Genomic DNA, 24321 nt, shown 5'->3' on the forward strand with positions numbered 1-24321 from the left:
CTTATTTTAGACTCCTCCTCACTTTTCCCTCGGTACTTTTTTTCCCCTTCTTTCGCCTTTTCCTTCGTCTTCTCCCTAATTGCACTGCATCCTCCCAGCACATTTCCTTCTTAAACTTGCAACAACCTTTGCTTGCAGCATTCCAGTTTCATCGCTCATCCAGTACCGTCCTTCCATCCGTTACTCTTTTGCTGTCGTCCGCTCATCCGCCTTGCGCAATCACCCGCATGGCTCCGCCGAGCGAAAAGTCCGACGCGTCGGGCCAAGACCCGGGACAGCCCAGCCGGCCGAAACCCGCCGCGTTCGACAAGCTAAACCGGAAGCTCCGTCGGAATCTCAGCGAGAAGGTACGAATCTCGCATTTCTGCCTCCCCGTCCTATCGCATTTCCCATGCATTCCCATTCTCACGTCCACATTCGTGCGGTCGTCCACCTCTCCGGCTGCTAACTCCGATTACTTCTGCCAGGCATCCCAGAGCAGCGGCCGGTCCAGCCTGTCCTCTGCCGCGTCTGACGTATCAAGGAACAAGCGCGAGACTCCCTCGGCCACCGCCACCGCCACCGGATCATCAGCGCCGCCGACGCACAGACAAACACATGCAGCGGGAGGGGGACCTGCGAGTACAAATCTCAATCCCATTGGACACAAACCGCAGCAAGACAAGAGAAAAGGGGAAGAGGTCAAGGACCCACCATACACGATACATGTTCCGGGTCCTGAGACTCAGTCCGAGTCCCCCGCGGGGAAGGCCAGACGGGATGAAGGGGAGAAGCACCCTGTCCACGCCCCGGGCAGCTGGCCCGATCCTGAAGACTCGGACATTGAGACTCTGGCTTCTGCCGGCCGAGGTCTCGAGGAGACGAGAGGGAAGCTCCCAGCCATCGATGACACTCCCATGTCCCGCAGTTATCTGCCCCAGCCGCACTCCGACGCGCAATCTCTTGTCCGCAATCCATCCGCGCTATCGATGCCACCGGCGTTTGCGTCGGCCAACCTCGTACCTGTGCCAGTCCCAGTCCCGACAGGCAGCACCAGCACCAGCACAACCATGCAGAGCGACACCAGCACGCACTACACGAACCATTACGAGACGCACACCCACAACTACGGAGTCCTTCCCCCTACTGGGAACGACACTGCGGCTGGTCCCGTCATTCCGGGCCATCACCACCACCAGCACCGCACTCCCACTCAATCCCGGGAGCCAAAACGAAAGACCCGGAAGGGCGTCGCCAGCGCAGGCATCCTCTCCCTCCTGTCTTGCAGCTGCAGCCAGGTCCTAATGGGGTGCTGCGTCATCCTCCTCGCGGCGGTGCTACTCCTCCTCTTCCTCGGCGCAATGAGCGCTCTCTCGACCATCAACTCCGCCTCCAACATGGTCTCGTCTTGGTCTTCATGGGTAGTCTCCATCCCAGGCCAAGCCCTTGGGTTACTCTCCATCCCAGCATCTCTCTTCGCCAGCTCATCTTCCCAATCCTCCTCCCCAACCTTCCCACCCCCGCTATCCCCATCCTCCACCTCCAACCCCCCAACAACAACACTAACCCCAACCCCCCTCCTCCCCTCCTCCCCCCTAGCCCCAGCCCTCTCCTCAGCAGCAGCCCACCTAACCGCCCTCTCATCAACCTACGGCCCCCACCTACACACCCACCACCACCCCGTCGCGTCCGCACTATCGTCCAAGGCCGACATCGACGCCCTGGCCAGTCGACACGCGCGTCTAGCCGCTGACGCACCGGCGATGCACCGCGCTTTGGAGGGCGTGTTAAACCGCGACGCGGGGAGGGTGGGGGGTCTCGTCGGACGGGTTCGGCGGTGGGGGGAGGGGAGGGGGGGCCGGTTTGAGGGGGTTGTTGCGGGGCTGGAAGAGAGGAGTAGGCGGGGGTGGTGGATTGATCCGCGGTGGTGGTTTACCAGTTCCCACCAGCGGCAGCCATGGACCGCCTTCCTCGTCTCCGAACTGCACGTCTCCCGCTCCCATTTTGTCGAGCTCCACGATGCTGTCTCTGACGGTATTGACGCGCGGCGGAATAGGCTTGTCGCTGGGCTGCGCGTGTATACGCCTGATGAGCTTGTGCAGCCGATATGTGGTGTTGCCGAGGTGCTGGCGGGGAGTCGGGATGCGGTTGAGAGGGCGAGGATGGATGCGCTTGTTGCGGAGAGGAGGTATGAGGAGAAGGCGGAGAGGCAGAGGCGGGAGGAGGAGGAGAGGGCGGAGAGAGGGGGTGGGATTGGGGAGAGGGTGATGCGGTTGTTTGGATATGGTGGTGACGTACCGGTGCCGGCATCCACGGAAGCAGATGAAGCTGCGGAGAAGCGCGAACGCAAGGATAGACGGGATCGGCGCGCGAAGGTGAATGAGCTTGGAAACCTCGTCTGGGAGTTTGGTAACGCTGTTGACTTGAGCCAGTTGACTTGCGCTCAGGCTACTAACGTGGCTCAAGCCCTTGCCCTTGTGGTGGGGAGTCTTGATAAGGAAGTGACGCAGCTGGGGGAGGTGATGCAGTCTGTCGAGGATCTGATTGCGGAGGTGGAGGCGAAGATTAGGGAGTTTGATCAGACGTCTGTTGACGCTGCTTCGTCGCCGGGGGGGTCGGGTTTGAAGGAGAGGATTCTGACGAAGGCTGAGGTTGAAACCAAGATGGCGCAGGTGCAGTCTCTCTTGGATGGGTGGGATGCTGTCGTGATTAAGAAGAGTGAGGCTTGGGTTGCGTTGATGGCCAAGTTGTATACCGATGAGGAGGCCAAGTGAGGGAGGGTTATTGTGTCTGTAAATGTTCCACGATCGTCTGCTCGTATTCTCCATCGCTCTCCTGCGAGAGACCTGATTAAGCTCAAAGGTCTCCGCATATTTCCTCCGTTTCTTAGTTGGTTAGCATATCTGTCTGGCCTAGGGTGTGGACCAATGGAAACAACACGGAGGGGCTTGTCCTTGACCATTGTGGTGTATCGGACAACCAGCTCGAGGACAACAACCCCTGGAAACCATTGATGAATCCCTCTCTCCCCATCTCAGGTTAAAGTTCCAACATTCTCAACAACAATCAACATATGATAAAGACTCTTCTAGGTCCTTTCATCGACTTATATCCAAGGCTACGCACGCCAGTTATCTCTCAACTACACCACCGGCACAAGTGTATAGCCATATGGACTCTTGCAATGAGGTGAGGGAGTAAACCCCAACCACAACCAATTACAGCATGTACCTCACAACATCCAAGCGTATGTATGGCCCCCACCTCGAATCATCCACCAACAAGGCCCCCTCTTTGCCTAGTTTCCCAAAACTGTGAGGCTGTGAGCTCAACCGGGGGGAACCTTCTCGATGATAGTGCAGGCTTCTTCAACCTTGCCCATGTGCGAGGGGACAGATCCGAAGAGCTGTTAAAAAGGGAGGTCTCCAACAACCAACTCAGATTCGACGCAGACAATTGGGGGCGGGGAGTATCCAGAAAGACAAGCTTGTCAAGTTAACCAAAAATTGACCATCCTTGCTTCAACCCAAATGAACGGGATCCAAAGTCTGTAGCTAGACAAGCCCGGCATCCGTGATGTTCGTCACGTTACCCTCCGCAACAGCGCCAGATCCCGACACGGTGTCGCCAGTTAATCCTGGAAGCTCTACCCGTCGGCTTGTAGTTTTCTCGTCTAGCCTTGAAAGTATACAGTTAATCCCCACGTTCCAGTTCCCATCGCGGAGACAGAGACAAGAAGTCAAGTCAGCTTGACGGGAAATCGTCATATAGCATGCAATAATCACCAATCGATTCCCTTCAATTGGCTTTCTCTGTTTCTCGATAGTCACTAAACAGAATGGATCTGTTGTGCTGCAATGGTAGTGAACTTTGTGTTTTGGTGGGATGCATGTTTCCCTCAGCCTGGCGACACCGATTTTTAAAGCTGAAATACTCCCCGTTAAAGCCGAAATACTTACGCTAGGCTGAAATAGTCCGAAATACTTACGCTACCCCGGCCCGGCTTAAAGTGGGGCCGCAGGGCAGAGCAGCATGCTCTAGCAACATCTATTTCAGATTCTTTGGCCATCTATTTCGATCTTCGCCGACAGCTGGTTCACCTTTGCTAGACAAGCTTATTGCCACCAGCGACGCAGAGGCTGACGGGTTTCAGCAGTTTCGTGTTCTCCGGCCGATCCAGTCCATGTCACCACGCTGAGCGCAACCAGCACCTGCATGTCGGTAGAGTAGGGCGGTTAGTGTATGCCTTAGGTATATGTCAAGGTCTCTTGCTATGCTTTCGATGGGCTGCGCCTGCTGTGGAGTCGCCTCTGCTATGTGAAGATGTTTGGTGCGCAGCTGTGGTGACTTGGCTTGGGCAGAGACTAGGTGACAGCCTAGTCTTGGAACACGGGAGGGCAAGAAGGGCACGATAGCGAACCATTTAAAATATTTATAAGCAGTGGTGCAGCACCATGGCAGTCGCATTGGCATAGGTATCTTCTATAGACAGACCAAATAGGCCCTGCACCGCCAATTACTACGAAACCATGCTGCTATGTATAGTAGCAATCCGCAGGATGCCTAGGACAACCATGTTAAGGACCATGGAATACTTACGCCGTCACTTATTACCCGCCAGGCCGAGATGGCCGCGCCGGCCGAGCAGAACAGCAGCGTTGGGTGATGGCGGTGGAGATGCGGTCTTGCTGCGGCCGTAGTAGTCGGCCAGTTTGACGGTCTGGATGGATAGCGCGTGGACGTTGAAGGCATTGGCTGCCTAGGCGGTGATGGCGGGAAAACTGAATGCAACGACAACACTACGTATTATCAACATGCCCTGGACAAAAGTACGACTTTGAAAGGGGAAGTCTGGTGCGTCTGGGAGAGATGTGAGGGAGCTGGATTCTGCCAATACTGCCAACCTGGTTGAGTGCGGTAGCCTAGAGTGACAGCAGTGACTACCACCACCATCGATTGTTGCGGTCAGGTTGCGACTGGGGGACCAATTACAGCTGATAATGGTACACGTCTCCTCCTCCTCCGGCTCCACGGACTCCGCCACCATCACCGAGAAGCCTGTCTCGCATTATCGAAGCTATTGTTGACTACCATAGACATACGGACATCAGTCCTCAGTCTATTTGAGTCGCTTTCTCGGGATATTCGGGCCCTTTGATCAGACAGTCGATGTAGCCGTTGTCAAGGCCAAGCGTGCCCGAGGCAGAGGCAGATGTCTTCCCAGTTGTTAGTCTGCAGATGGTTGAGGTCATTGGATGCTACTCCTTGAAGGTGCGGAAACTGAAGGAAGCGAGCTGCGGGACCTGCAAGATACCTCTCAAAATTCATTGCGATTGATTGCTCTCCATTTTCGAGGAAGATGCTTACCCAAAATCCAGCAAAGGGTATCCTTATGCACTTTAACAGGGCTATATGTGTCCACCAAGACTAGGCATGACATTCAGGGGTCCGTTTAACCATATAAATGGATATATATTCGTTGTTGACGGTTTAGATTGGAAGGCCGGCTGCTTGGAAGCTGCGATTCGAAGGTTTGGGTGGTCTAGGTACCGGCAGTATCAGCAGTATTATCAGTATCGTACAGGAGAACAGTTTTCTAGCCAGCAGTCGAAATCGCGGGCCAGGACGTTGCGGGGGCATAATTTGGCCTCGATTTGACGAAGTTATGGTGGTTGGAAAAGAGAAGGTGGTTTGGAAGGAAGACGAGTTGTTGGAACGCGTTTAATTCCATGTGGCGATGTGTGCGTGATGTTGTGACGTGATTTCGTCGGCCCACCGGATTCTCGGAAGTTGCATCGAGGCCCTATCCATGTCAACGACCCTGGAAGCGGTGGGATTATAGCCATCAACATAGCGGCGGCTCATCGCAAAAACTTCGTCGTGAATCAAGAGCTGTGATCTTGGGGTACAGGTTTGTCCCAAGATCCTTATGAAGCGCGCTGTGCCGGGGTTGCTGTTGTTGCCTTGCATGGGTCTACTCTACCCGTCATTTTACTTTGCACTAACACTCTCTAAATTCAGCGACAGTAAGCTCAAGTCCTGTTGCCTTTGAGAATCGGCCTCGCCTCCTCACTTTTCCATCCAAGTCCCCGCCAGGGAAGCCGAACTTCTCCGAGAGCAGTGACGATTACGAACTCGAGGCTGGTCAAGACCCCGACAGTTAGCACGGACGGGTTCTATTCTGCAACAACATCCGAGTTTGGGCCCGACCACGCGCAATTAATCGAGGCCATTCACCAGCAGTACAAGTTCTCAGCGGCGCCGAGAAAGCGCCATGCGCAGGACTCGACACATTTCAGCGTCAACCCACTGGAATTCGGCTTGATGCTAGCCATGCCAAAGTCCTGACCGACGACGGGATTTACAGCCATTGTTGCTGTGCGGGCAAGCCGATCGGCTTCGGAGAGGTGTGGGGTGGCGTCGACCTTATAGTTGAGTAACTCGTCGCTCTCCTCCACAGCTCTTCGAGCCTCTTGCGTCATATGTCGCGTCCTGCAACTTCTTATGTAACTTTGCCCCCTCGCTTAACATCGTCGCTATGCATGGCCTTAACAGCCATTACGCGCCCAGAACAAGGCCCAAAGGCAGAAGGACCACGATATTAGGAAGTGGCCCAAAACAGGGACTGCGGATGGCAAAACTGGGATGTTAGTCGGGCAGCGTGCGACTACGGCTTGCTGCGAATATGGCGCATGCGTTCGTTGGACGTCGGTCACGGTTGGGTTGCCCAATACCGAGCCCCATAAGGGGCTCGGCATGAACACCCTCATGCTCGGTGACATTCAACTGAAGAAAATCGCCCGGTTTCAGAAAGAGATCCGCCACCACGAGACTGACGCGGATAAATATCATCTTTACAGCTTGGGACCACACAGATCTCTGTGTCATTAAGGGCGACACTGAACAGGTGGTCCTGCAATGCGGACCACTGACGGCAGAAGACTTGCCCGGTTTTCGGGTTTGACAAGTTCAGTCTTATAGTGCTGATTGTACATAAAGTCACTACTGGCATAGGAAATAGCATCGGCAATGTAGATTTGTACGCACCCGCAGTTGAGGAAGTTAACTGCGGAAGCCAGTGCCGACGACAGCAGCGATGATGCGACAAGCTCTGAATAGCCAACTACTGACACCACCGATACTTTCTTGTATAGTTACACATTCCACCGACATTGCAGACAATATTCCCACTCTTGCTTCTTCCACGGAGACAATACCAAGGAAAGGCCATAGAAGCGCTTGGGGAATGCTGCTGCAAGTGGTAATTAACGGTGACGACGGCGACGATAGGACTTGTTGGAAGACAACGCATAGATATACTATCTTGTCGCAAGACTCTGAGTAGCGGACATCACGCTGAAACTACACCTTGCCAATCCAAACCATCCAATACCAAAAGTCTCTATCGAAAGCGATGCTGCCTAGAAGTACTGGAAGCGCTCCTGAGACTGCTGGATCGCCTGTCTGACCTCGTGGGATCTACAAAGGGCAACTCGATTCTTAGAAACTATGTTGGCAGCCAGGTGTGGGCAAATTAAAGCCAACTTGCGGTGGGAAAATCCCATCTCCAAGTATATGGAAAGAGCTCCACTCAGTGTACGGCTGTTTTTCACTCTGTGTACGGCCATATGGCCCGTGCGAGGAATTGAGCAATTTGATTGGTGAAATTTCGCCTGCGCCTTAGTGGAAGCAGGCCCATGTAATACTGCCGGCAGAATCGCACTCTGCCTTCCTACCTACCTACCTTAGTAACCTTCCAACCTTTCAACCTACCAACCTTATCAACCTTATCGCTGCTACTATGGCTAAACCTCTTCTCTCGAACCCGCCAGTAACCCACTGCCTATAGGATCCGTACAACTCGCTAGAGGCGCTTGAAGGCGATTTGAAGGACTAGGCAAAAGCTTATGGCTTTGCCATATCACGCACTTGCTTTTCTAAGTATCATGACGGAAGTCTAATGCAGGTTGACTGGTATTGCAACCAAGGAAATGCCTGCCTTTTAAAAGCTTACTCTTATACGACTTCCAAGGTGGAGTGCATTTGAAAGGCTTATGCCTTTGCAACTAAGAAGACAGACTAGAAGTATGTCTTGAAGATTAAGGAAGGCAAAGACTATTACGAGAATCACAAAGCTTCTACTTAGCCTGACAAGCACTACAACTACTATGGGTTTATAGACCTTTAGAAAGAGCGCGTTGCTTAGATCACTAGGGCTAGCCTGGCAGTCTAAAGTCGCGATATCTCTTAGATCTTTCGCGACGAATTTCCTAACGCTGTCTTTACCAATAAAAACCTTGAGAACCTCTGCGCGTAGCAGAAGAAGCAAGCCTATGATAGTTATACGCCTACCTAGTCTGTAATTTGCATCTTTAAGGCAAAAGATATTAAGCATAAAGTCTTGTATAATTCTGACAGTTCTAGCTATATTGTTGGCTTTTTTTAGACGCTTTCTTGGTGTGAGCAGCAGTAAAAGCGATTCTCCTAGGTCTTACAGGCAGACAATATATACAAGACTAACAAATACTAGCTTTTGCTTTTCCAAGTCACTAGAGTTGCAAATACCAACCAGACCTTTACTGCCTGCTTTAGATTTATTGACAATAAGCGCAAAGAGAGATACAAGTAGTTGATTTAACATTTTAAGGCTTTTTAGGCTTGCATTGATGCTACCTGTCCTAGAGTCTTTATTACAGACTAGGAAGCAAACGTTAAGATAGCCTTGACAGAGGTGTATAGAGATATAGTATAGTAGCAGCTTTATATCTTCTATATCAACAAGAATATAGTGTTGAATATTAAGAAGAAGTAGAAGAAGCCTCTAGCCTTAGCCTTAGCCTTAGCCTTAGCATCTGTGGAAATGCCTTTACCTGCTTTTACGCTTGCTTTTACGCCTGCTTCTACGCTTGCTTCTACGCTTACTTCTACGCCTGCAGCAACACTTGACAAGCTAGAATATAGCTACCTTTATTAGTATAGAAATAACAATTGCGTGATTTCTCTATCGACTGCCTCTGCCTTTGAAGAAGAAGATAACAATAAGCTTTAATGCCTTAACTTTTATGTTAAGACTAGCTAGTATGTTAATATTGGCAAGCTTTCTAACTGCATGGAGAATTCTTAGGCTAGCCTTTTTGTCTTATAGCGTTACATTATCTATAGGAAGACTAAAGGTGATTTTAACAAGGCTTACGCTATGATAAAGAGGGACTTTAAAGATTAGACGGCAATTTTGAAGTATATTGAAGAAATAGTAATGCTAAAGAAGGAAGAATAAGCGCAGGCATATATCTCTTGGTATACTAACTTTGGCTAGCGCACTATATTACTTACTAAAAGCGCCTATTGCAGTCTCAAGAGCTATGGGGTTACTAGCAAGTCTACCCTTAAGCAGGTTGTTTAGTTAGCTAAGAAGCTGGTTGAAGATTAGAAGCGTAGCTTTGAGCGTGAAGAAAAGGATTAACAGACCTAGGTCTGCTTTGAATTTAGTGGTTAGGTTTACCTTGGCAATCTTCCTTGACGGATTTTTCTTAAAGCGCTTGTCTTGATAAAAAACTAGCATCAAATTGCCTTTGAAGCAATCTCTAGACTAATAAGGCTATACAGACTGCTTAGCTCTTGTTTAAATCATTACTAGGCTTAGTATAGCCTGCCTTGCCTTTACAAGCTATTGCAATTGGAAGAAGATAGCAAGAGTGTGAAGATTGAAGATATCTATCTATATTGGCACTTTTAGCGCAACTTGGTATGTAAGATACCTTCATTTAGACTTACAAGCTAACAGAGTTACTCTTATAGGACAATATTGACTGTTACTTCCAAATCCACAACCTCTTCAAAGTTAAAGTCCTTAAAAGTCGCCTGCAAAGTGCTAGGCTCTTTGCCTTTGCCAAGCCATACAGTCTACCAAGTGCCTAGGGCAACCAGCATATACTAGCTAGTAGCTGCTGTCACTTATCTTAATAGGAGGGTATTGATTTGACTGCAGAGGATATTGGTAATTAGAGGCTGCTATCAAATATAGCGCTAGCAGCTTTTCAGACAACGACGACGGCAAGAAAGCAAGGCTGGCTAAAGAAAAACCTTGCAGCAGGCGGAACAAAGGCAAAGAAGGTTAATACTGGCAGAGGCATTACAGGCAGGCTGCAGTACTATACACTTCTCCCTATCCTAGGCGCCTTAGCCTCTCTAGGCCTCCTAGCCTCTCTAGCTAGGCAGGTTAGGCTAGATGACAACCCCTTTGGCAACGATAATTACAAAGTTGATCTCACAAGTGCCTTATAGATGGTACTTACTAAGTAGATAGGAATCAAGTGTAAACACAGTGGTGGAATTTTACACTTATGTATTCTAATGTACTTTTTCTAGTAAATTTGCTGTAAAGGTACATACCAAAACATTGAAAAATCAAACTTTGTGCTGTTTTTGACTTCCTATTGCTAGCACAAGTAGTGGTAATGATTATAGAGGAGTGGTTGGAATGTCGGTTATCACCAAATTTAGTAGGCGGTAAGCATTGCGGGGCCTTGTGTGGGACCTTGTGGCTGAAATTCAAAAAGGCTGTACACGGAGTGAAAAACGGCCGTACACTGAGTGGAGCTCTATGGAAAAACCCAACGAAGGTATTCAAAATGCACGCGACTTCATCAAGGAGGTCAATGTCTCGGCATCTAAGACCTGACTCTAAAGCCAGATTGGAAAATACGGGGAGATCCCTAAACGCTGTATGCTAGGTAAGCCACTTCCTGCTGTCTAGTGTCTGGCAAGAGAGTGGAGTAAAGCGACTGACCATTTTGTAGTGTGCTTGTCTGAGGAGGTGAGATTAATTTTGATGGTGGGGTGGAGTGAAGAAAACTTAGACGCCATTCTGCTGTCGTCCAAGACACGCACCAACCACCCGTTCATGCAGGCGACGGCTTCTGGGACCGCGCATTGCAAGCTAGACAGGCCCCCACTCGGGAGTTGGAGCGTGGGATAATTTTGTGGGCTAAAAATGCTGGGAATTGACAGCAGATATCGCCTGCATGATCTAGTGGGGTTCTAATGACGCCGAAACTTGCAATTTCTTTATCAATCTGTCCATCAACCGGAAGGATGGAGTTGCCGCCGGAGTGGAGAAGGAAGGTCCTGCCGATCTCGCTGCCTCCGACTTCTTCAACATTGCATGAAGATAAGCCAGCTCATCACTCCGATCCAGTGCGTGTGGAACTCTCTGTATGGAACCTGTCGTATTTAGCGCCTCAGATATAAGATTCAGCCTTGCATCTATCATATTTTGTCCTTGCAGGGAGTGCTGTAGATGATAGATAGATAGCGTGACGCGGGAAGGGACACAATTATCGCAGTGTGCCCATGCCCCACCAGAAATGCCGCCCTGCGAACGTGTTCATGCACCGGCCCACTGCAGCTTAGCTGCGAACCTGTTCATGCAGCTGGCAGCTACCCGACAGTGCGCCCCCAACCTCCCCTCTCGCCGACAGATCTCATGAATTCCATCCAATATAGTTGGTTCTAGGCTAGATCATTCCTCCTCACCGCTCTTTAGGACTCTGATCAAGACGTTGGCAATGGCGTCAACATTACCGGGACTGGTAAGACATGTTCACCGCTCCTGGGCTGAGTTTGGGGGCTGGTAGGTGTGTGGGTGGGCGTGCTTGTGATGATGACCTGTATTGCTCTAGACCGAAATGTATCATAAGTCTCGTCGTCCCCCATCGTTTTGCGTCTCGCGCTTTCCATCTGTCCATCTCTGCTCCATGTCCAAATTGTCCATTGCCTCTGTCTCCATCAGATGGCCCAGAAAGGACTCAAAACTTACATCAAGGTTGACCTCTTGGCACCTCTGACCTGCTGCCGTGATTTGGCCGCAACACCACACGCAAAAAAAAAAAAAAAAAAAAAAAAAAAAAAAAAAAAATTTGCCTACCACTAGCTCATTCCACACGCTCCTACAGTAAGTCAACCCGTCTGCCCCAAAAACCACATGTCCAACTTGTGGACCACATGATCAAAAGCTAACACTTTTGGTGCAGGAGCAGACTGGGAACATTCTACTCAAACATCCATCATGGCATGCATCATCTGCCACATATCTCCGGTCAAACACAATCATCACGGTCGGCTTATGCCGATGATCCTGTTGACCACCGGCCGTCCGCCACTCTCCAATGGAGCGCGGACCAATTGCATCCTGTCTCCAAAGGTACTTATCCCAAGCATTAACCTCATGCCACTTCAGTTGATCTAACTAGTTTAACAGCACATTCCATCCTGTTGGCTGGTGAGGCAGGCCAGACGCTCAACTGGGACTGCATTTCAACCTGGACCGGTGGCACCTGGACCACCAACCTTGCCTTCTTCACGGGGTCCCATCATGGCTCAATTTGAGCAGTCTCTACAGTCCAAAACTCAGGCAGCCCCTCCGGCGCCTTTTCATTTTGGAGAACACACATTCTTCCCACCAAGCAAGGCACCTACAAGAAAGCCTGAAGTGACTATCACCGCTTCTCGGATCATCCATCCACCCAGCAATCGGGGAACCTCTTCCTCTCCCTCCCATTCTCGGGGACCAAGCAGGGCAATTAATCCGCCACGCCCGTCAGGCTGCAAACCAGCGCCTATCAAAGGGAAGAAAACACCTTCAACTCTGCCATTGCACCACGTGCCAGGCCCCAATGGCGTCGGCATGCGTCCCCGGTCTCCGCAGTGAGGACATGGAAGAGGGCTTCCTCCTCGACGACTCTAGATCGGGCTCCCGCTCCGGCCTCTTGCTTGGCCCTCCCTCCGGCCGGGTGTGACTCTAGGCCACCGCTGCCGCACCTGTGGGTATCGGGCGAAGTCGCGTTTGCAGCCCCTCCTCCGGCGCATCCAACGCCGCCCAACCCCAGGTCCGTCCAGCTTCCACCCACCAGGCACCGGTCCTCCGCCAGCGCCGACGCAGCGCCTCCCAACCCCCCTTAAGTCTCCCCCCACCCCTTTTCTCAACCTCCCCCTCCCCCCAAAAAAAAGCCTCTCCCTTCCAACCAGCCCCATGCATCCGCCCACCCCCCATCCACACAGGGAGTAAAACACCAGCCACGCTGAGCAGCACACACCGGACATGGGAACAAGCCGCTTGTGCGGGAGTGGGATTGTGCGGCTGGAGAGAGGGGGAGTCATCGCTCCCTCCCCTTATCTCCTGTCTGCCTCCACTTCTGCACGTTTGCGGTGTTCCATGTGCTTTGGTTTGGGTGTTGCTTGGGGCGATACGTGGCTTTTGTTATGTGTTTTGTCTCCCTGGTAAGTTGGATGGGAGGTGGTGTGGGGTGCGGGGCTGGGGGGGAGGCACTGGGAGGTGTTGGGACTGGGTGGGGTGGAGCAGGGGCTTGGGATGGCGCGCGGCGCGCTAGCTGGTGTTTGTTTTGGGGGTTGGGGCAGCAGCTTGACTTGATTGCTGGTTGGTGTGCTGCTTTCTGGGGCAGGTTTTATCCCCCCAGAGGGCAAGGTGGATTGATGGGATGATTGTTGTTGGAGAGGTAGTTGGTAGTGTGTTTTGGACTGCTTGGTGTTTCCTGTAGGGCGCATCTACTCGACCTGTCTTGCAGCTCTGCCTCATCCCATCACACGTCTGGCGCGCAGACGTGTTATGGGACGGGGCGGTGTTGCAGATAGGCGAGTGCGCTGGACTGAAGCACGTCTGCGGAGGCATTCTGGATTGACGTGTATCCTCCTGGTGTGGGTGGGGATTGGGTGCAATTGGGAATCGAGGAATCCGTACCAGTACATAGAGCCGAAATACTTAAGCTAGGGGCCGAAATACTTCCATCGTACGCAACATGGTGTCCAGGCGGGATGCGGGCCACCCCCGCCGCCTCGGTCGGCAGGTCTATGAGGGTTGGGATGTCGGGATTATATGGAAGCACCTTGCAGATTGGGGTCTTCTTTAGCTGGTAACATGCAGGCAAGGACTGCAAGGTTTGACCGACGATATCCCCTTAGCGCACCTGCCAAGTCTAAGGTGTTGCATTTGAAGATGACAGACGTGTAGCGGAATGAGTTTATGTACATGGCGCGGGCCTTGATGCTCTACATGTGCGCCTTGGGAAGGGTCTGGAAGATAGCCGGCGCTGTACCGGCAGCTTCCGGGGTGTCTTCGTTGTCCTCGTCCTGATTAGCTCCGCATGACTCGCGCAGCTAGGAGGCAACCACTACCGGCAGATTAGGATACTAGTCAACACCACACAGCAGACAAGCTGCTGCCATCCTTTCGATTGCCGTCTAACCAGTCGTCAAATCATCGGTACCCTTTCATAACTTAGTTTCCCCCGACACCATTTTCATCCACTGCCTTTTAGGAAACGCCTTATAGCTGTCCTATAATCACCATCAAGCACACTCAGGCAGATGCCTAGATTATATGTGCCTTCAAAATCATGGCCAGCGCAGACAACAACAGCGCAGACCATCGCGTAACCACCGCAGAGCCGATAACAGCGGCTAGCGAACTAGCATGACTCTTCTAAGACAAGCAACAAGGATGAGGCCCCGCGATGGCTGATGATGCAGCTAGAGTTCATCTGCAAGGGCAACCGTGACAGTGGTGGGATAAACAAAGCCTAGATGAAACCATATCTAATGAGATGGCGGCAGCGTTATTGCCTTGAGACGGCACATGAAGGTAGCGTTGATAAGTTGCCCTGGGCATACACCGCGCGGCAACCCCATCCTCCGCCTATGCCGTTTCCCATGTCCATATCCACTGTGCCTCGACGCAGCCAACATCCACGTCCCCATCTCAAGCGTCATCTGCGTCTGCATCGTCCGACGGCGCGACGTCGGCGGGCGCGCGGAGGGATCGCTCTCGGCACCTCTACCGCTACCTTCGTCATCCTCCTCTTCTTCTGCGATGGATGCGAATACCAGAGGCGTCGAGAACTGGGGTCGAGCTGTTGGGTGAGGGTGTTGGCGGAGGAGGGGTTGGTAGGTGTATGCTGCTGCACTGCCCTGGCAGCCAGAACAAGAGCAGGACGATGCTGTAGTGCATGTAGTACAAGTCCCTGACGTTGCTTTAGAAATCTCAGACGGAGGAACATCAGGCTACGCCACCTGCTCCAGCTATTCCTGCGGCACAGCAACGCCCTCAATCCTAACAATGTCTCTGTTGTCCTCTACCTAGACGTTGCCTCTGTTAGTCCAATCCGCATCCTGCGGCAGAGTAATATCCCCATCCAACGCATCTTCCGCCCGAGCCATCGTCGACGCCGGCTAGCGCGTACGGTAGGCAGCAGTGCTTGGATCGCGCATGTTTTATGAGGATGGCCCAATGACTGCCCGCAGCCATGGCTAAGAGGTAGTCCAGCACGTTGCTGACCTTGGCAGCCAGCATCTGGTTGATGGCTTGGAGGCGGGCAGCGGTGCGATAGTTAGCGGAGACAAAGAGTACATTGAAGGCGTTGGCGAGGGCGGAGAGGTGGGTGCCGTGGCGTGCGCTGAAGAGGTTAAGACAGTGGCGGGCGGCGTGGCAGGCTATGGCTATGCGGTTGGAGGGGGTCTATGTGATCTTCGTGGCAGTGCAGAAGGAGCTGGCTCTTACGTTGCGGATCTAGACAGCGTCGAGGTTGGTTACCTGAGCGGAAGTTAGCGGTTAGGGTCTCTACACAGCTAGAGACAACTTGCCTCAATCGACCAACGACGTACTGCGAGAGACATTGTGACGGATTTATACTGATGGGACACAGGTATGTTTGGATGACGCATTTAGAAGGAATGTAGTGTTATGAGGTAGATTGGGGGAAAATGGAGTTGCAGCAAGAGGGAAGCTAAGCTGAAGATGAAATAACCAACAAAGACACCATGGGAATATATATCACGCCGACACGCGCCGCCCGCTTGCTCCTCGACAAGAACATCGCCTTCCCGGCCCTCACGCCTAACGAGAAAAGAAATATGCCGCAGCGCGGGTTCCGCAGTTTGAAAATGAAGACGACAAGCCCGAGTCTCCTATGCCGTCGTCGAGCGTCAGGGGCTTCACAGGCCCGACAGGCCTCACCGACAACTAGCTCGACGAGTTGACGGCCAAGCAGAAGCAGAAGCTGGAGCTTACGTGGCTAAAGACAAGGGCCAAGTTGCGGGACACGCTTAGGCCCTCGGTGAAGGGCGGGGGTGTAAGAAGGTATGCGGCTTGATGGGGTTGTTTGCTGTTGGCCTTGATTGATGAGGGCAGTTACTCACCTCAGATACAGCAGCGGAAGGACGGCGGCTGCTAGCAGTGCAAGTGATGGGGAAGCAGACAGGAAAGCAGACAGGGAAGCAGACGGGAAAGCGGAGCAAAAGCGGAGAGGTTTGGGGAGCTGTATGAGCAGTTCAGCGCGTCGCAGGAGGAACGGCAGGGGCATTTCAATAGGCTGGTAAAGGCAGAGCGGCGCATGAAGGAGATATGCTCTAAGGTCATGATGTAGAGCAAAAGTGACGGTAAATAAAGGACTTGGAATGGGTATCAAAGGTGCAGTGTATGTTGATATACTATACATTAAGACGTTGACCTTATCTGTCGGTTTCGGTGGCTGGGGCAATAAATGGGGCGGGTTTTGGTCAAGCTGTGTATCATGACTTACCACGATTGACGACAGCTTTACAATTGGTTTGGAATAACCAATGCTTTCTAGCACGCAGCCTTAGTTTGCGCATTGCATGCTTCGACGTCACAATTGATGCAATTGATGTGTGGTGTAGGATTGCGGCTTACTGATTAGCAGCGTTACTCGACGATCGAGTTTATTTGGCGGGGCGCTAAGCTAGCTCATTGCCCCGATTGAGGCGCCATTTCCCCTTTTTGGGTCAAATGTATGTACCGGGCCGGATTTGACCCAAAACCAGAAAGACGCTGTGATGAGACTTAGGTCCGCGGCGAAAGTCTGCCAATTTGGTATCCCTAGGTAGCTCGGAATGCCTGGAATAAACTAGTCTAAAATTGGCTCTCATTGCAGTTCTTGGTTGCTGGGAATTGCTTTCTTTCCTATGAGGTGGGTCTTTCGGGCGCCCCCTTTGACCCAAAAACAGAAAAACGCTTTAGTGAGACCTAGGTTTGCAGCTGAGGTTGTCTAATGTGGTATCCTTAGATAGCTTTAAATGTCTGGAATGCACTGGTCCAAAATTGGCTCTTATTATAGTACTTGGTTGCTAGGAAATAGGGCTTTCCTCTTTCCTAGTAACTGGAATTTTCCTTTTGCCATGTAATTGTCAGTCTGGTATGGGCCCGTGCACTGCCATGCACCACAGGTTGTTATGGGGTGTTATAGGACTAAGTGATAGGACCAATGACATAGAGGGAACTGTGTGTTGCTATGACATAACCGCATATATGGCGCCAACCTTGAGCCATGACCCACGCAACACCTCAAAAAGGCTAGGCCCACAACCATGAAAGCTGCCGGCCTGCCACCCAATACCTCCATGTCAAGTCAATTTGAGAGCCAGCCAGCGATCCTACGGCCCCATAATTAAACCGCTTGGCCACCACTCAAAAAGGTACCATCCCCCAACAGGAGAGGAGTTACCAGGTCACAATCAAGCTGCCGGGAAATGACAGCCGCTGGGAAATTGAAACTGCCAGGCTTTCATCTTCTACCACTAAAGGTTGTTAGACAAGTGTTACGCTCAATAGCTGCATATGGCATAGTAGAAAGCGAGATGGCGTTCTTGCCTAAATCCACATTGTGCGGCGGTGCAATTGAAGCTATTAGCAATCTCAAAATTCTAAGGCAGTAGAATTATACTCTGATTGAAGTACTTTTATATGCATGCAGTTTCATGCCAATCTAACATATTGTTGTCAGGAAAAATGCAGTTGTAGGTTTTGCAATAGGAGCGCCCCTACAACAGGTTTCCAACGTATGGCAAACAGAAATTCCCAGGAAACAACCACAACAAGCGCCGCCCCAACAACTAGGGATTAGTTATAAATGATTAACTAGGCACCCAACTTTGTTCAAATTCTCCAATCGCCAGGAGATCACCCCAATTGAAGAAACCACCATAGATTAAGCGGGATGGTCGTAGTAGCAGCCTCGGGAGAAAGTGCGGGCTGGCTGGAACTTGGCAGTTGGAAGCCATCATCTGGATTGAGGAAGAGTAGGCTAACGCTGGGACGCAGGCAGGTGTTGCTGACTCGTCAAGTCTCGGACTGCTGCTGCTTCAACACGGATGGCGAGACGGGCGAGTCGGGAGAACGGAAGAGGTCATCGTCTGCTTGGCCGTGTTGCCGCGCCGTAGAGAAAGGTCCGGGGTATGCTTGTCCGGGATCTGGCCGCGGGTTCGGGCCGGGAGGTGGGGCTAGACACGGCCGTGGAATCATGGCCACCGCCGGCGCCACCGGCATCGGGCTTCGGCCCACGGTTACGATTGAGGGGCAAGTCTAGACGCTGCGTAGACTCCAAGCAATCATCACCCCTGTCGCAGCCATCGCCAGGGGTCTCTCCAGGTGCAGTTAGCCCTTGGTTGTTCTTGGGGAGACCCTGCTAGATGCCCCTTGGAAGGCCCGGCATGTTTAGGAAAAGCTCCTAGGCAACTTCGTGCTCGTCGAGCCAGACCCGCCTGCGCGCCGTCAGTAGTTATTCTCGGATCCATTCCAAAACCAAAACAAAGGAGAGGTCCATACCTGTTTCGTCTCCTCTGTGCCTTTGACGCAGGACGAGGGTTTACCACAGCACCCGGCTGTTTATTCGCTCCCCCCTGTCCTACCACCACTCCTCCAACCTGTTTATCGGTTCCTCCATCCTTTTCCCCAGCTCCCGCACCAGGACTGTCACCACCTTGGGGCTCGTGTCCGGCCCCACGTCGAATGTCCATACCCCCGCTTGCTATTTTATCCTTTAGCTCATCAAGCTGCCGCTTCAGCTCTGCTTGTTCCTTCGCGTCGGCAGCCAAGTCTTCAAGCTTCTGCGTCTCGTGCTTCAATTGTTCGCGCACCTCGAGCGTCAGCGGAGAGACATATATGCTGCGGCGGCCTGAACCCTCGTGGGTCGGCCGGGGGGCTTGTGTCGGTGTTGTTGGGGTCTGAGACACAGGCAGGGGTTGGTTGGCGGGAGGGCCAGGCGACGAAGGAAATGTATTGTCGGTATGCTGCTGTTGTTGCCGGTCTACGGTTTGGTCTTGGACTGGCTGTTGGTAATGCCTTAGTTCTCTGCTGGGCAGCATACGTGGCGGGTGGTATGCCTGGTTCGCCGGGTATTGAGGTTGGGACGGTTGGGGCTGAATCGGAGGAGGCGGTGGGTTGTGCGGTATCTTTAGAGGCCAGGGCGGCAGAGCTTGCGGTTGATGAGCCGTTGACCTGGTTGCATTTGGGGGCCGGGGTTGATTTATTGGAGGTGCCGGCGCCGGTGCTGGTCGATGTTGCAAGTCCTGCGCAAAAAACAGGCGCGGTGTTTGTTGTGGTCTATCTTGTCGATTCGGGTTGGAAGGCACTGGCAGTAGGTGTGACACTTGCCGTCCGAGAGGAACCGGTGGATGTTGTGAGAGTAGTTTTAGAGTCGGTGGCGGTCGAGGTTGCGGTGGAAACTGAGGGGCAGGTTGAGGTGTAAATTGAGGGAGGTTGAGGTCGAGGTTGGGACGGTCGAAAATGTGGTGGATGACCCGATCCTCCGAACCGGTCATGTGGCTAGAACTCGTAACCCCCGCCTGAGGCGTCCCATCCTCGCTGCACGTCGACGTCGGGCATATCCACATCACCATCCATGTCTGCCTCGTCCACGATCTCCACAACGCGGGGCCCATTGTCGTCGGCCCGCCGAGGTTCCGGCACCCCGACTGGAAGGATGTTTCCTCTCCACTCATCGGATATCCACTCCTCCACGACAGAATCCGGCCATTCTATGTATCGCAACTGGGTGCCGTTGTTGAATCGCATTCGCACGATGCCTTGACTTGTGAGGGTGGTGATGTAGTAGAGTAGCGATTGGACGATGTGATGCTTGATGCAAGTCTACTCCGCCGGCGTCAGGGTATCCACGGCAATTGGGGGCGTCATTCGCGTGGCTGCCAACGATCTCAGGTCTGCGTCGCCCGCTGGCGTCACCTTCAGCATCTTGACCTTGTCGGGGCTGTGTCTCCCTGCTGCGAGGAACGACTTGATCGCGATCTTGTCTCCTTCAGTCCACGATGGCTTGCAGCGCTTGGATGCGAGGAGCATCCCGAGGAATCTTCCCCGGAAGATGAACTCGGACCGCTCTTGGGCCGCCTACGCGGCTAGCGCAGCCGTGGCCGCCGCAGGAACCTGGGCGGCCATGGCACGAGGATTGTGTTGAAACAAGAAAGAGAGGTAATGGACAACGATGACAATGACCTGGGAAACGAGGCTGAGATTGCAATCTTGGTTTAGGTTGCGTGGAGGTGAAGGAGACAGAAACACTTTACTTGTGTTTGTCTTTGTTGCGTTTGCGCAGGCGGTGAACATAGTTAATTCTGCCATCCCCTGAACCCTATCCTCTACCCCCTCAATCCGCGACGCCTAACATCTCAACGCCTAGGTTGCAAGTGTGTAACTGGACTTTTCTTGGAGAGTTTTGAAAGCATGAGAGTTTTAGCAATTTATATCCACAGATCTTGTATGACTTACTGCGGTACGGTACCTCTTCTGGTGGGAGGGGGGTCGGGTGACTGGCGATAATTACCACTGCAAAAGACGTCTGCTGAGCGCGAGGCTTGGTTTATGAATGCTGCCACAGGCATGAACGATGCTTGCGGGGTCAATCTCATAGTTCCTGGGATAGATTATCTGGGCGTCCCCTCCCTTATTCCGCCATCGAAACAACGTCATCATGGGAGGACGAGAGTTATTCCGCGGCGAATCCTGTCCCATTCTGTGCATGCTACTATATCATTTCATTGAAGTTTTCGGTTCAACTCTGCCGTAAGGTAGATCTTCTTGCATTAGGACCGGATTTTGTCGGCGAACATCCAAGGATCACCGCATAATCCACATCCTGCGCAATGATTTCGGGTTCCAAATGCCTCGAAAACTCTAGCCTAGTCAGATTGGATGATCATTGGACTCAAGAGTGGCCTCCAATTCTATCCAGGAGGCTGTGCGTGCGCAAGGGTGCTTCCCAATCTGGAAGTAATATGGCTGTTCATTGGCTAGTTTGAGAGCTTGGCAGGTACCGACGGCACACTCTTTGTATGCCGAATAAAGATTAGGAATTTCTGGGAAAGGGATGGTCAATAAAGTCCGATGTTGGTTACCGTCGAGAAGGAATGACATCCTTCCTCCGTCCGAATTGCATCTGGGGACGCTACCCTGCTCCATGTTTGACTCCCACACGCTGGACTCAACAGTATCGTCTTGGATGACAGAGCCCTGACCATGCGGCTCTATGGTACAGTTGGAAACCGTGGTTCAATGCAGCATCTCTTCTCCGCATCCCGAGACCAGCCCAGGAGCACAGTGAAAAGAGGCCGGTCAGACGTCCATCAACACCCACCCCGTCCAAGCGCCCAAAGGCAAGACCTCGGAAACCGGGGTAGAGATCATCACCACTCTCTGTACAGCCGCGACGCGAGGCCGGACCGCCGCCTTTGCAGGCAGAGCGAGAGTTAGAAGAAAAGGCTTCACTCTAGGGTGTCGAGGATTTGTGGTCATCAACCCGGGTGGAATCTGTGGCTCTTTTGGGGAACCAAGAAGAAGACGAATACTATAGAAATGATTCTCCTGTGGGAAGGGGGGAAGGATGGTCAGCGAAGTGTTAGATGGATGGGAGGAAGCTTGGGTGAGGCTTACTGAAGTATTGTCGACATGAAGAAAAAAAAGAGGAAAAGAAAACCGAAAGGCGGGAGGGGAGGATGGATTATATAGGTGCCCAATCGGCCCGTGCCCGCATGCAAAAAAGTTGTGTGGGTATTGTACTGTGACTGTGGATGTCTGTGGATGCAGAGTTTTCGTCCCCCTAGCCGGATTGGTGTAGTGTCCCAACCACCCGACACATCCCTGCATTTGACCAATCCATCCTTCCAACCCTAGTGTAGTGTACTGACTTATCCGACAGCTATTAGTGCGCTGTCATTTGCCTGGCAAGCTTAGGGGAAAGATAGGACAAAGCAGTACTGTAATCAACCAGGGATGCAGTTGCGTTGCCCGATAACTGCTTGAAATGTCCCAGCTCTCACCACCTCGATCTCCAGCTCCTTCACCACCGCCCCGCCAAGGACCCAAACGACTCGTCCTCCGCCCCAGCCCGTCCACCCCGTCTTTGCTGCCGCCCCTTGACCTCCTCGGAGGCGGTGGCGGTGGCGATATAGACCTGGACCTAGACCCGGATCCGGCCGCGCCGCCGTCCTTTTCGCGGCCGACGCGCCTCGACGTCACGTCGAAACTTGAAATACTGGCTGGGCAGCCAGACGAGCGGACCGACTGGTTCCGCGCCCAACCTACTCCTGACCATCAGCCCATGGGTTTACAAGATGCACGTTAAAAGCTTCATTCCCACCCCATGCGCTTCGCAAGGAGTTGCAACAAATCACACCCCCACTCCACAGGAAAAAGCATCTGGCCATCGACGAAAGTGTTGTGCGCGAGGTTTTAGCTCCCGCGTGTGATACCCTTTGCTGGATCATTTACTCTGCCCTCTCAGGCGCTTCCCTACATCCCACTACTGTTCCCTAGGGTTAGCATTGAATTCGGGAACGATTCATCTCAAAGACATGGCGTGGGAATTTGGGTTACCGCCATTCGGCGTCTGTTATACCTGAACGTCAGTACCGTCGATTCCAGTGCCGTCAATTCCGGTACTGTAAATCTCGGTGCCGGATGAGTCGGCCCCCATAATAAACCATCCTCATCTCGATACTTTCAGTTCCAGTACTGTAAATCTCGGTACCGTCTATTCCGAGATGGACTACCGTACATACATACATTTTGGTATCGTACCTATGTTCCGGTACTGTAAATCCAGTATCGCATATTCCGTATCATACATTGCTGTATCGTAAGTCAAGCATCGGACGTCCGAGACCATAATCCCAAGTCTCTTACAGTCGAGTTTCGTCAATCACAGTCCGTCCTGTAAATGCCATTACATTCATAAAACCCACTTTGCCAGCGCCGCAACGCTCAACGGGTTGATCTCCCATGCCGATGCAGCCAATATGCATTCTGCCTTTGCATACTTTCATCACTTGCTGCGAAGAAAATCCCATGGCGAGCACCATTGTCTGCACAGCTGCTCCGAAGGGTAGTGGGAGGAATGCCATGACTATTTCCCATGACAGCGCTGCCAGCCATCTACCTATGGTAGTAGCGAGGGGACCTGGGATTGTGTCAACTGTGCCCTGGATGGTCACGGTAGCTTTCTTGGTATAGGTGCAAACCGCCATTTAAAAGATATACAGCTATCTCATAGCCGCCTCATATTAGCTACCCACCAGAGGCAGGGAAGGTTAATAGAATGCACCTCGCCAACCTAGATCTGCTCTCTATCGCGTTCAGGTCGTCACGCCTTCCAGAAAACCAGCCAAAGACCGCAAACAACGACGCCGCCAATCGCTGTAAAAAGGCTGCTCCTTCTTCACCAACTCCGGACCAGTCGACTTGCTCTGGCAAAAAGAGTTTAGGCTCAGCTATTCAACCGCTTCATCTTCCACAAACTCTCCTACGGGACCCCCACAACGCAACCAGCCCCACTCCTCCGCTCCCACCTTCCTACCATTTGCTATTTGCCACATCGAAACTTAGGGTTCTCGTCATTGGTTCACATCTCACTAATTTTCAGGGCCTACGTCAACCATCTCACAGGTCTAACTGCTAGGATATGCTAACGTCCATGGCCCTAGCTATGAGCAGCTGCCTGAAATAACCCAGCTCTGGCCTATCTCGCCAGTACCGACACCGATGCCGTACAGCGAGATGGCGTCGCGAGCGGCCCGAAACGCTCCATGCGAGGCTACTTCCGCAGCTCAAGATTAGAAAGGGCCGAGACCGCCGGCCCGTTGTTTCTGAACTCCGCCAGGCCTGCTATCGACCAAAGCAGGCTTGGACCCGAACCTCGGCTGTCCGACCTCGACACGGTAAACAAGCGCATTCGGCGTCGTTTGGGATGCCTGGATCTTTCTTGAGAGGGTCTCTTGGTGAGTACTGCCCTTCCTAATGTTCCCCGACTGTCACAATGGTATGACATGATAGTCTCATGTGGCCGGATAATAACAATAACCGGGATAGGATTCCTCGTCCCGTCGACCTAGGTCTCAGTCGGGGAACACGCCCGCCATATCACACCCGAAGAGCTTCTAGGACTCCACCAATCCACGTCCTCGAGCTCCAGGATGGTGACAAAGTACGCATCACAACCGCGATGGTGCTGCTACAGTCGATGGTAT

At 52.4% G+C, this 24321-nt stretch overlaps 4 protein-coding genes across 4 annotated transcripts; 3 read left to right on the forward strand and 1 right to left on the reverse strand.

The window, feature by feature from the left end:
- The first annotated feature begins 13 nt into the window (after window positions 1-13).
- QBC33DRAFT_574466 (uncharacterized protein) lies at window positions 14-2956 on the forward strand. The gene is made up of 3 exons (XM_060430758.1): window positions 14-347; window positions 468-2388; window positions 2446-2956. Exons 1-3 carry the CDS (start codon window positions 228-230, stop codon window positions 2751-2753), a joined length of 2349 nt encoding a protein of 782 aa, XP_060278362.1. The 5' UTR covers window positions 14-227; the 3' UTR covers window positions 2754-2956.
- A 2952-nt stretch (window positions 2957-5908) lies between these two features.
- QBC33DRAFT_519819 (uncharacterized protein) lies at window positions 5909-6327 on the forward strand (the record flags this gene model as incomplete). Its single annotated transcript, XM_060426312.1, has 2 exons — window positions 5909-6005; window positions 6101-6327. 2 exons carry the CDS (start codon window positions 5909-5911, stop codon window positions 6325-6327), a joined length of 324 nt encoding a protein of 107 aa, XP_060278363.1.
- An 8063-nt stretch (window positions 6328-14390) lies between these two features.
- QBC33DRAFT_623909 (uncharacterized protein) lies at window positions 14391-16514 on the forward strand (the record flags this gene model as incomplete). Its single annotated transcript, XM_060432919.1, has 7 exons — window positions 14391-14426; window positions 14482-14557; window positions 14733-14910; window positions 15030-15234; window positions 15341-15574; window positions 16017-16129; window positions 16181-16514. The coding sequence occupies 7 exons, from the start codon at window positions 14391-14393 to the stop codon at window positions 16221-16223; spliced, it is 885 nt and encodes a 294-aa protein (XP_060278364.1). The 3' UTR covers window positions 16224-16514.
- Window positions 16515-21400: 4886 nt separating this feature from the next.
- Window positions 21401-21778, reverse strand: QBC33DRAFT_291194 (uncharacterized protein; the record flags this gene model as incomplete). Its single annotated transcript, XM_060423337.1, has 1 exon — window positions 21401-21778. A coding segment is annotated over one exon (366 nt), but the record flags the coding sequence as incomplete, so codon positions are not given.
- Window positions 21779-24321: the final 2543 nt, after the last annotated feature.

The sequence above is a fragment of the Phialemonium atrogriseum genome (assembly GCF_030411735.1).
Source record: "Phialemonium atrogriseum strain 8032-3 unplaced genomic scaffold QBC33scaffold_46, whole genome shotgun sequence".
Lineage (NCBI taxonomy): Eukaryota > Fungi > Ascomycota > Sordariomycetes > Cephalothecales > Cephalothecaceae > Phialemonium > Phialemonium atrogriseum.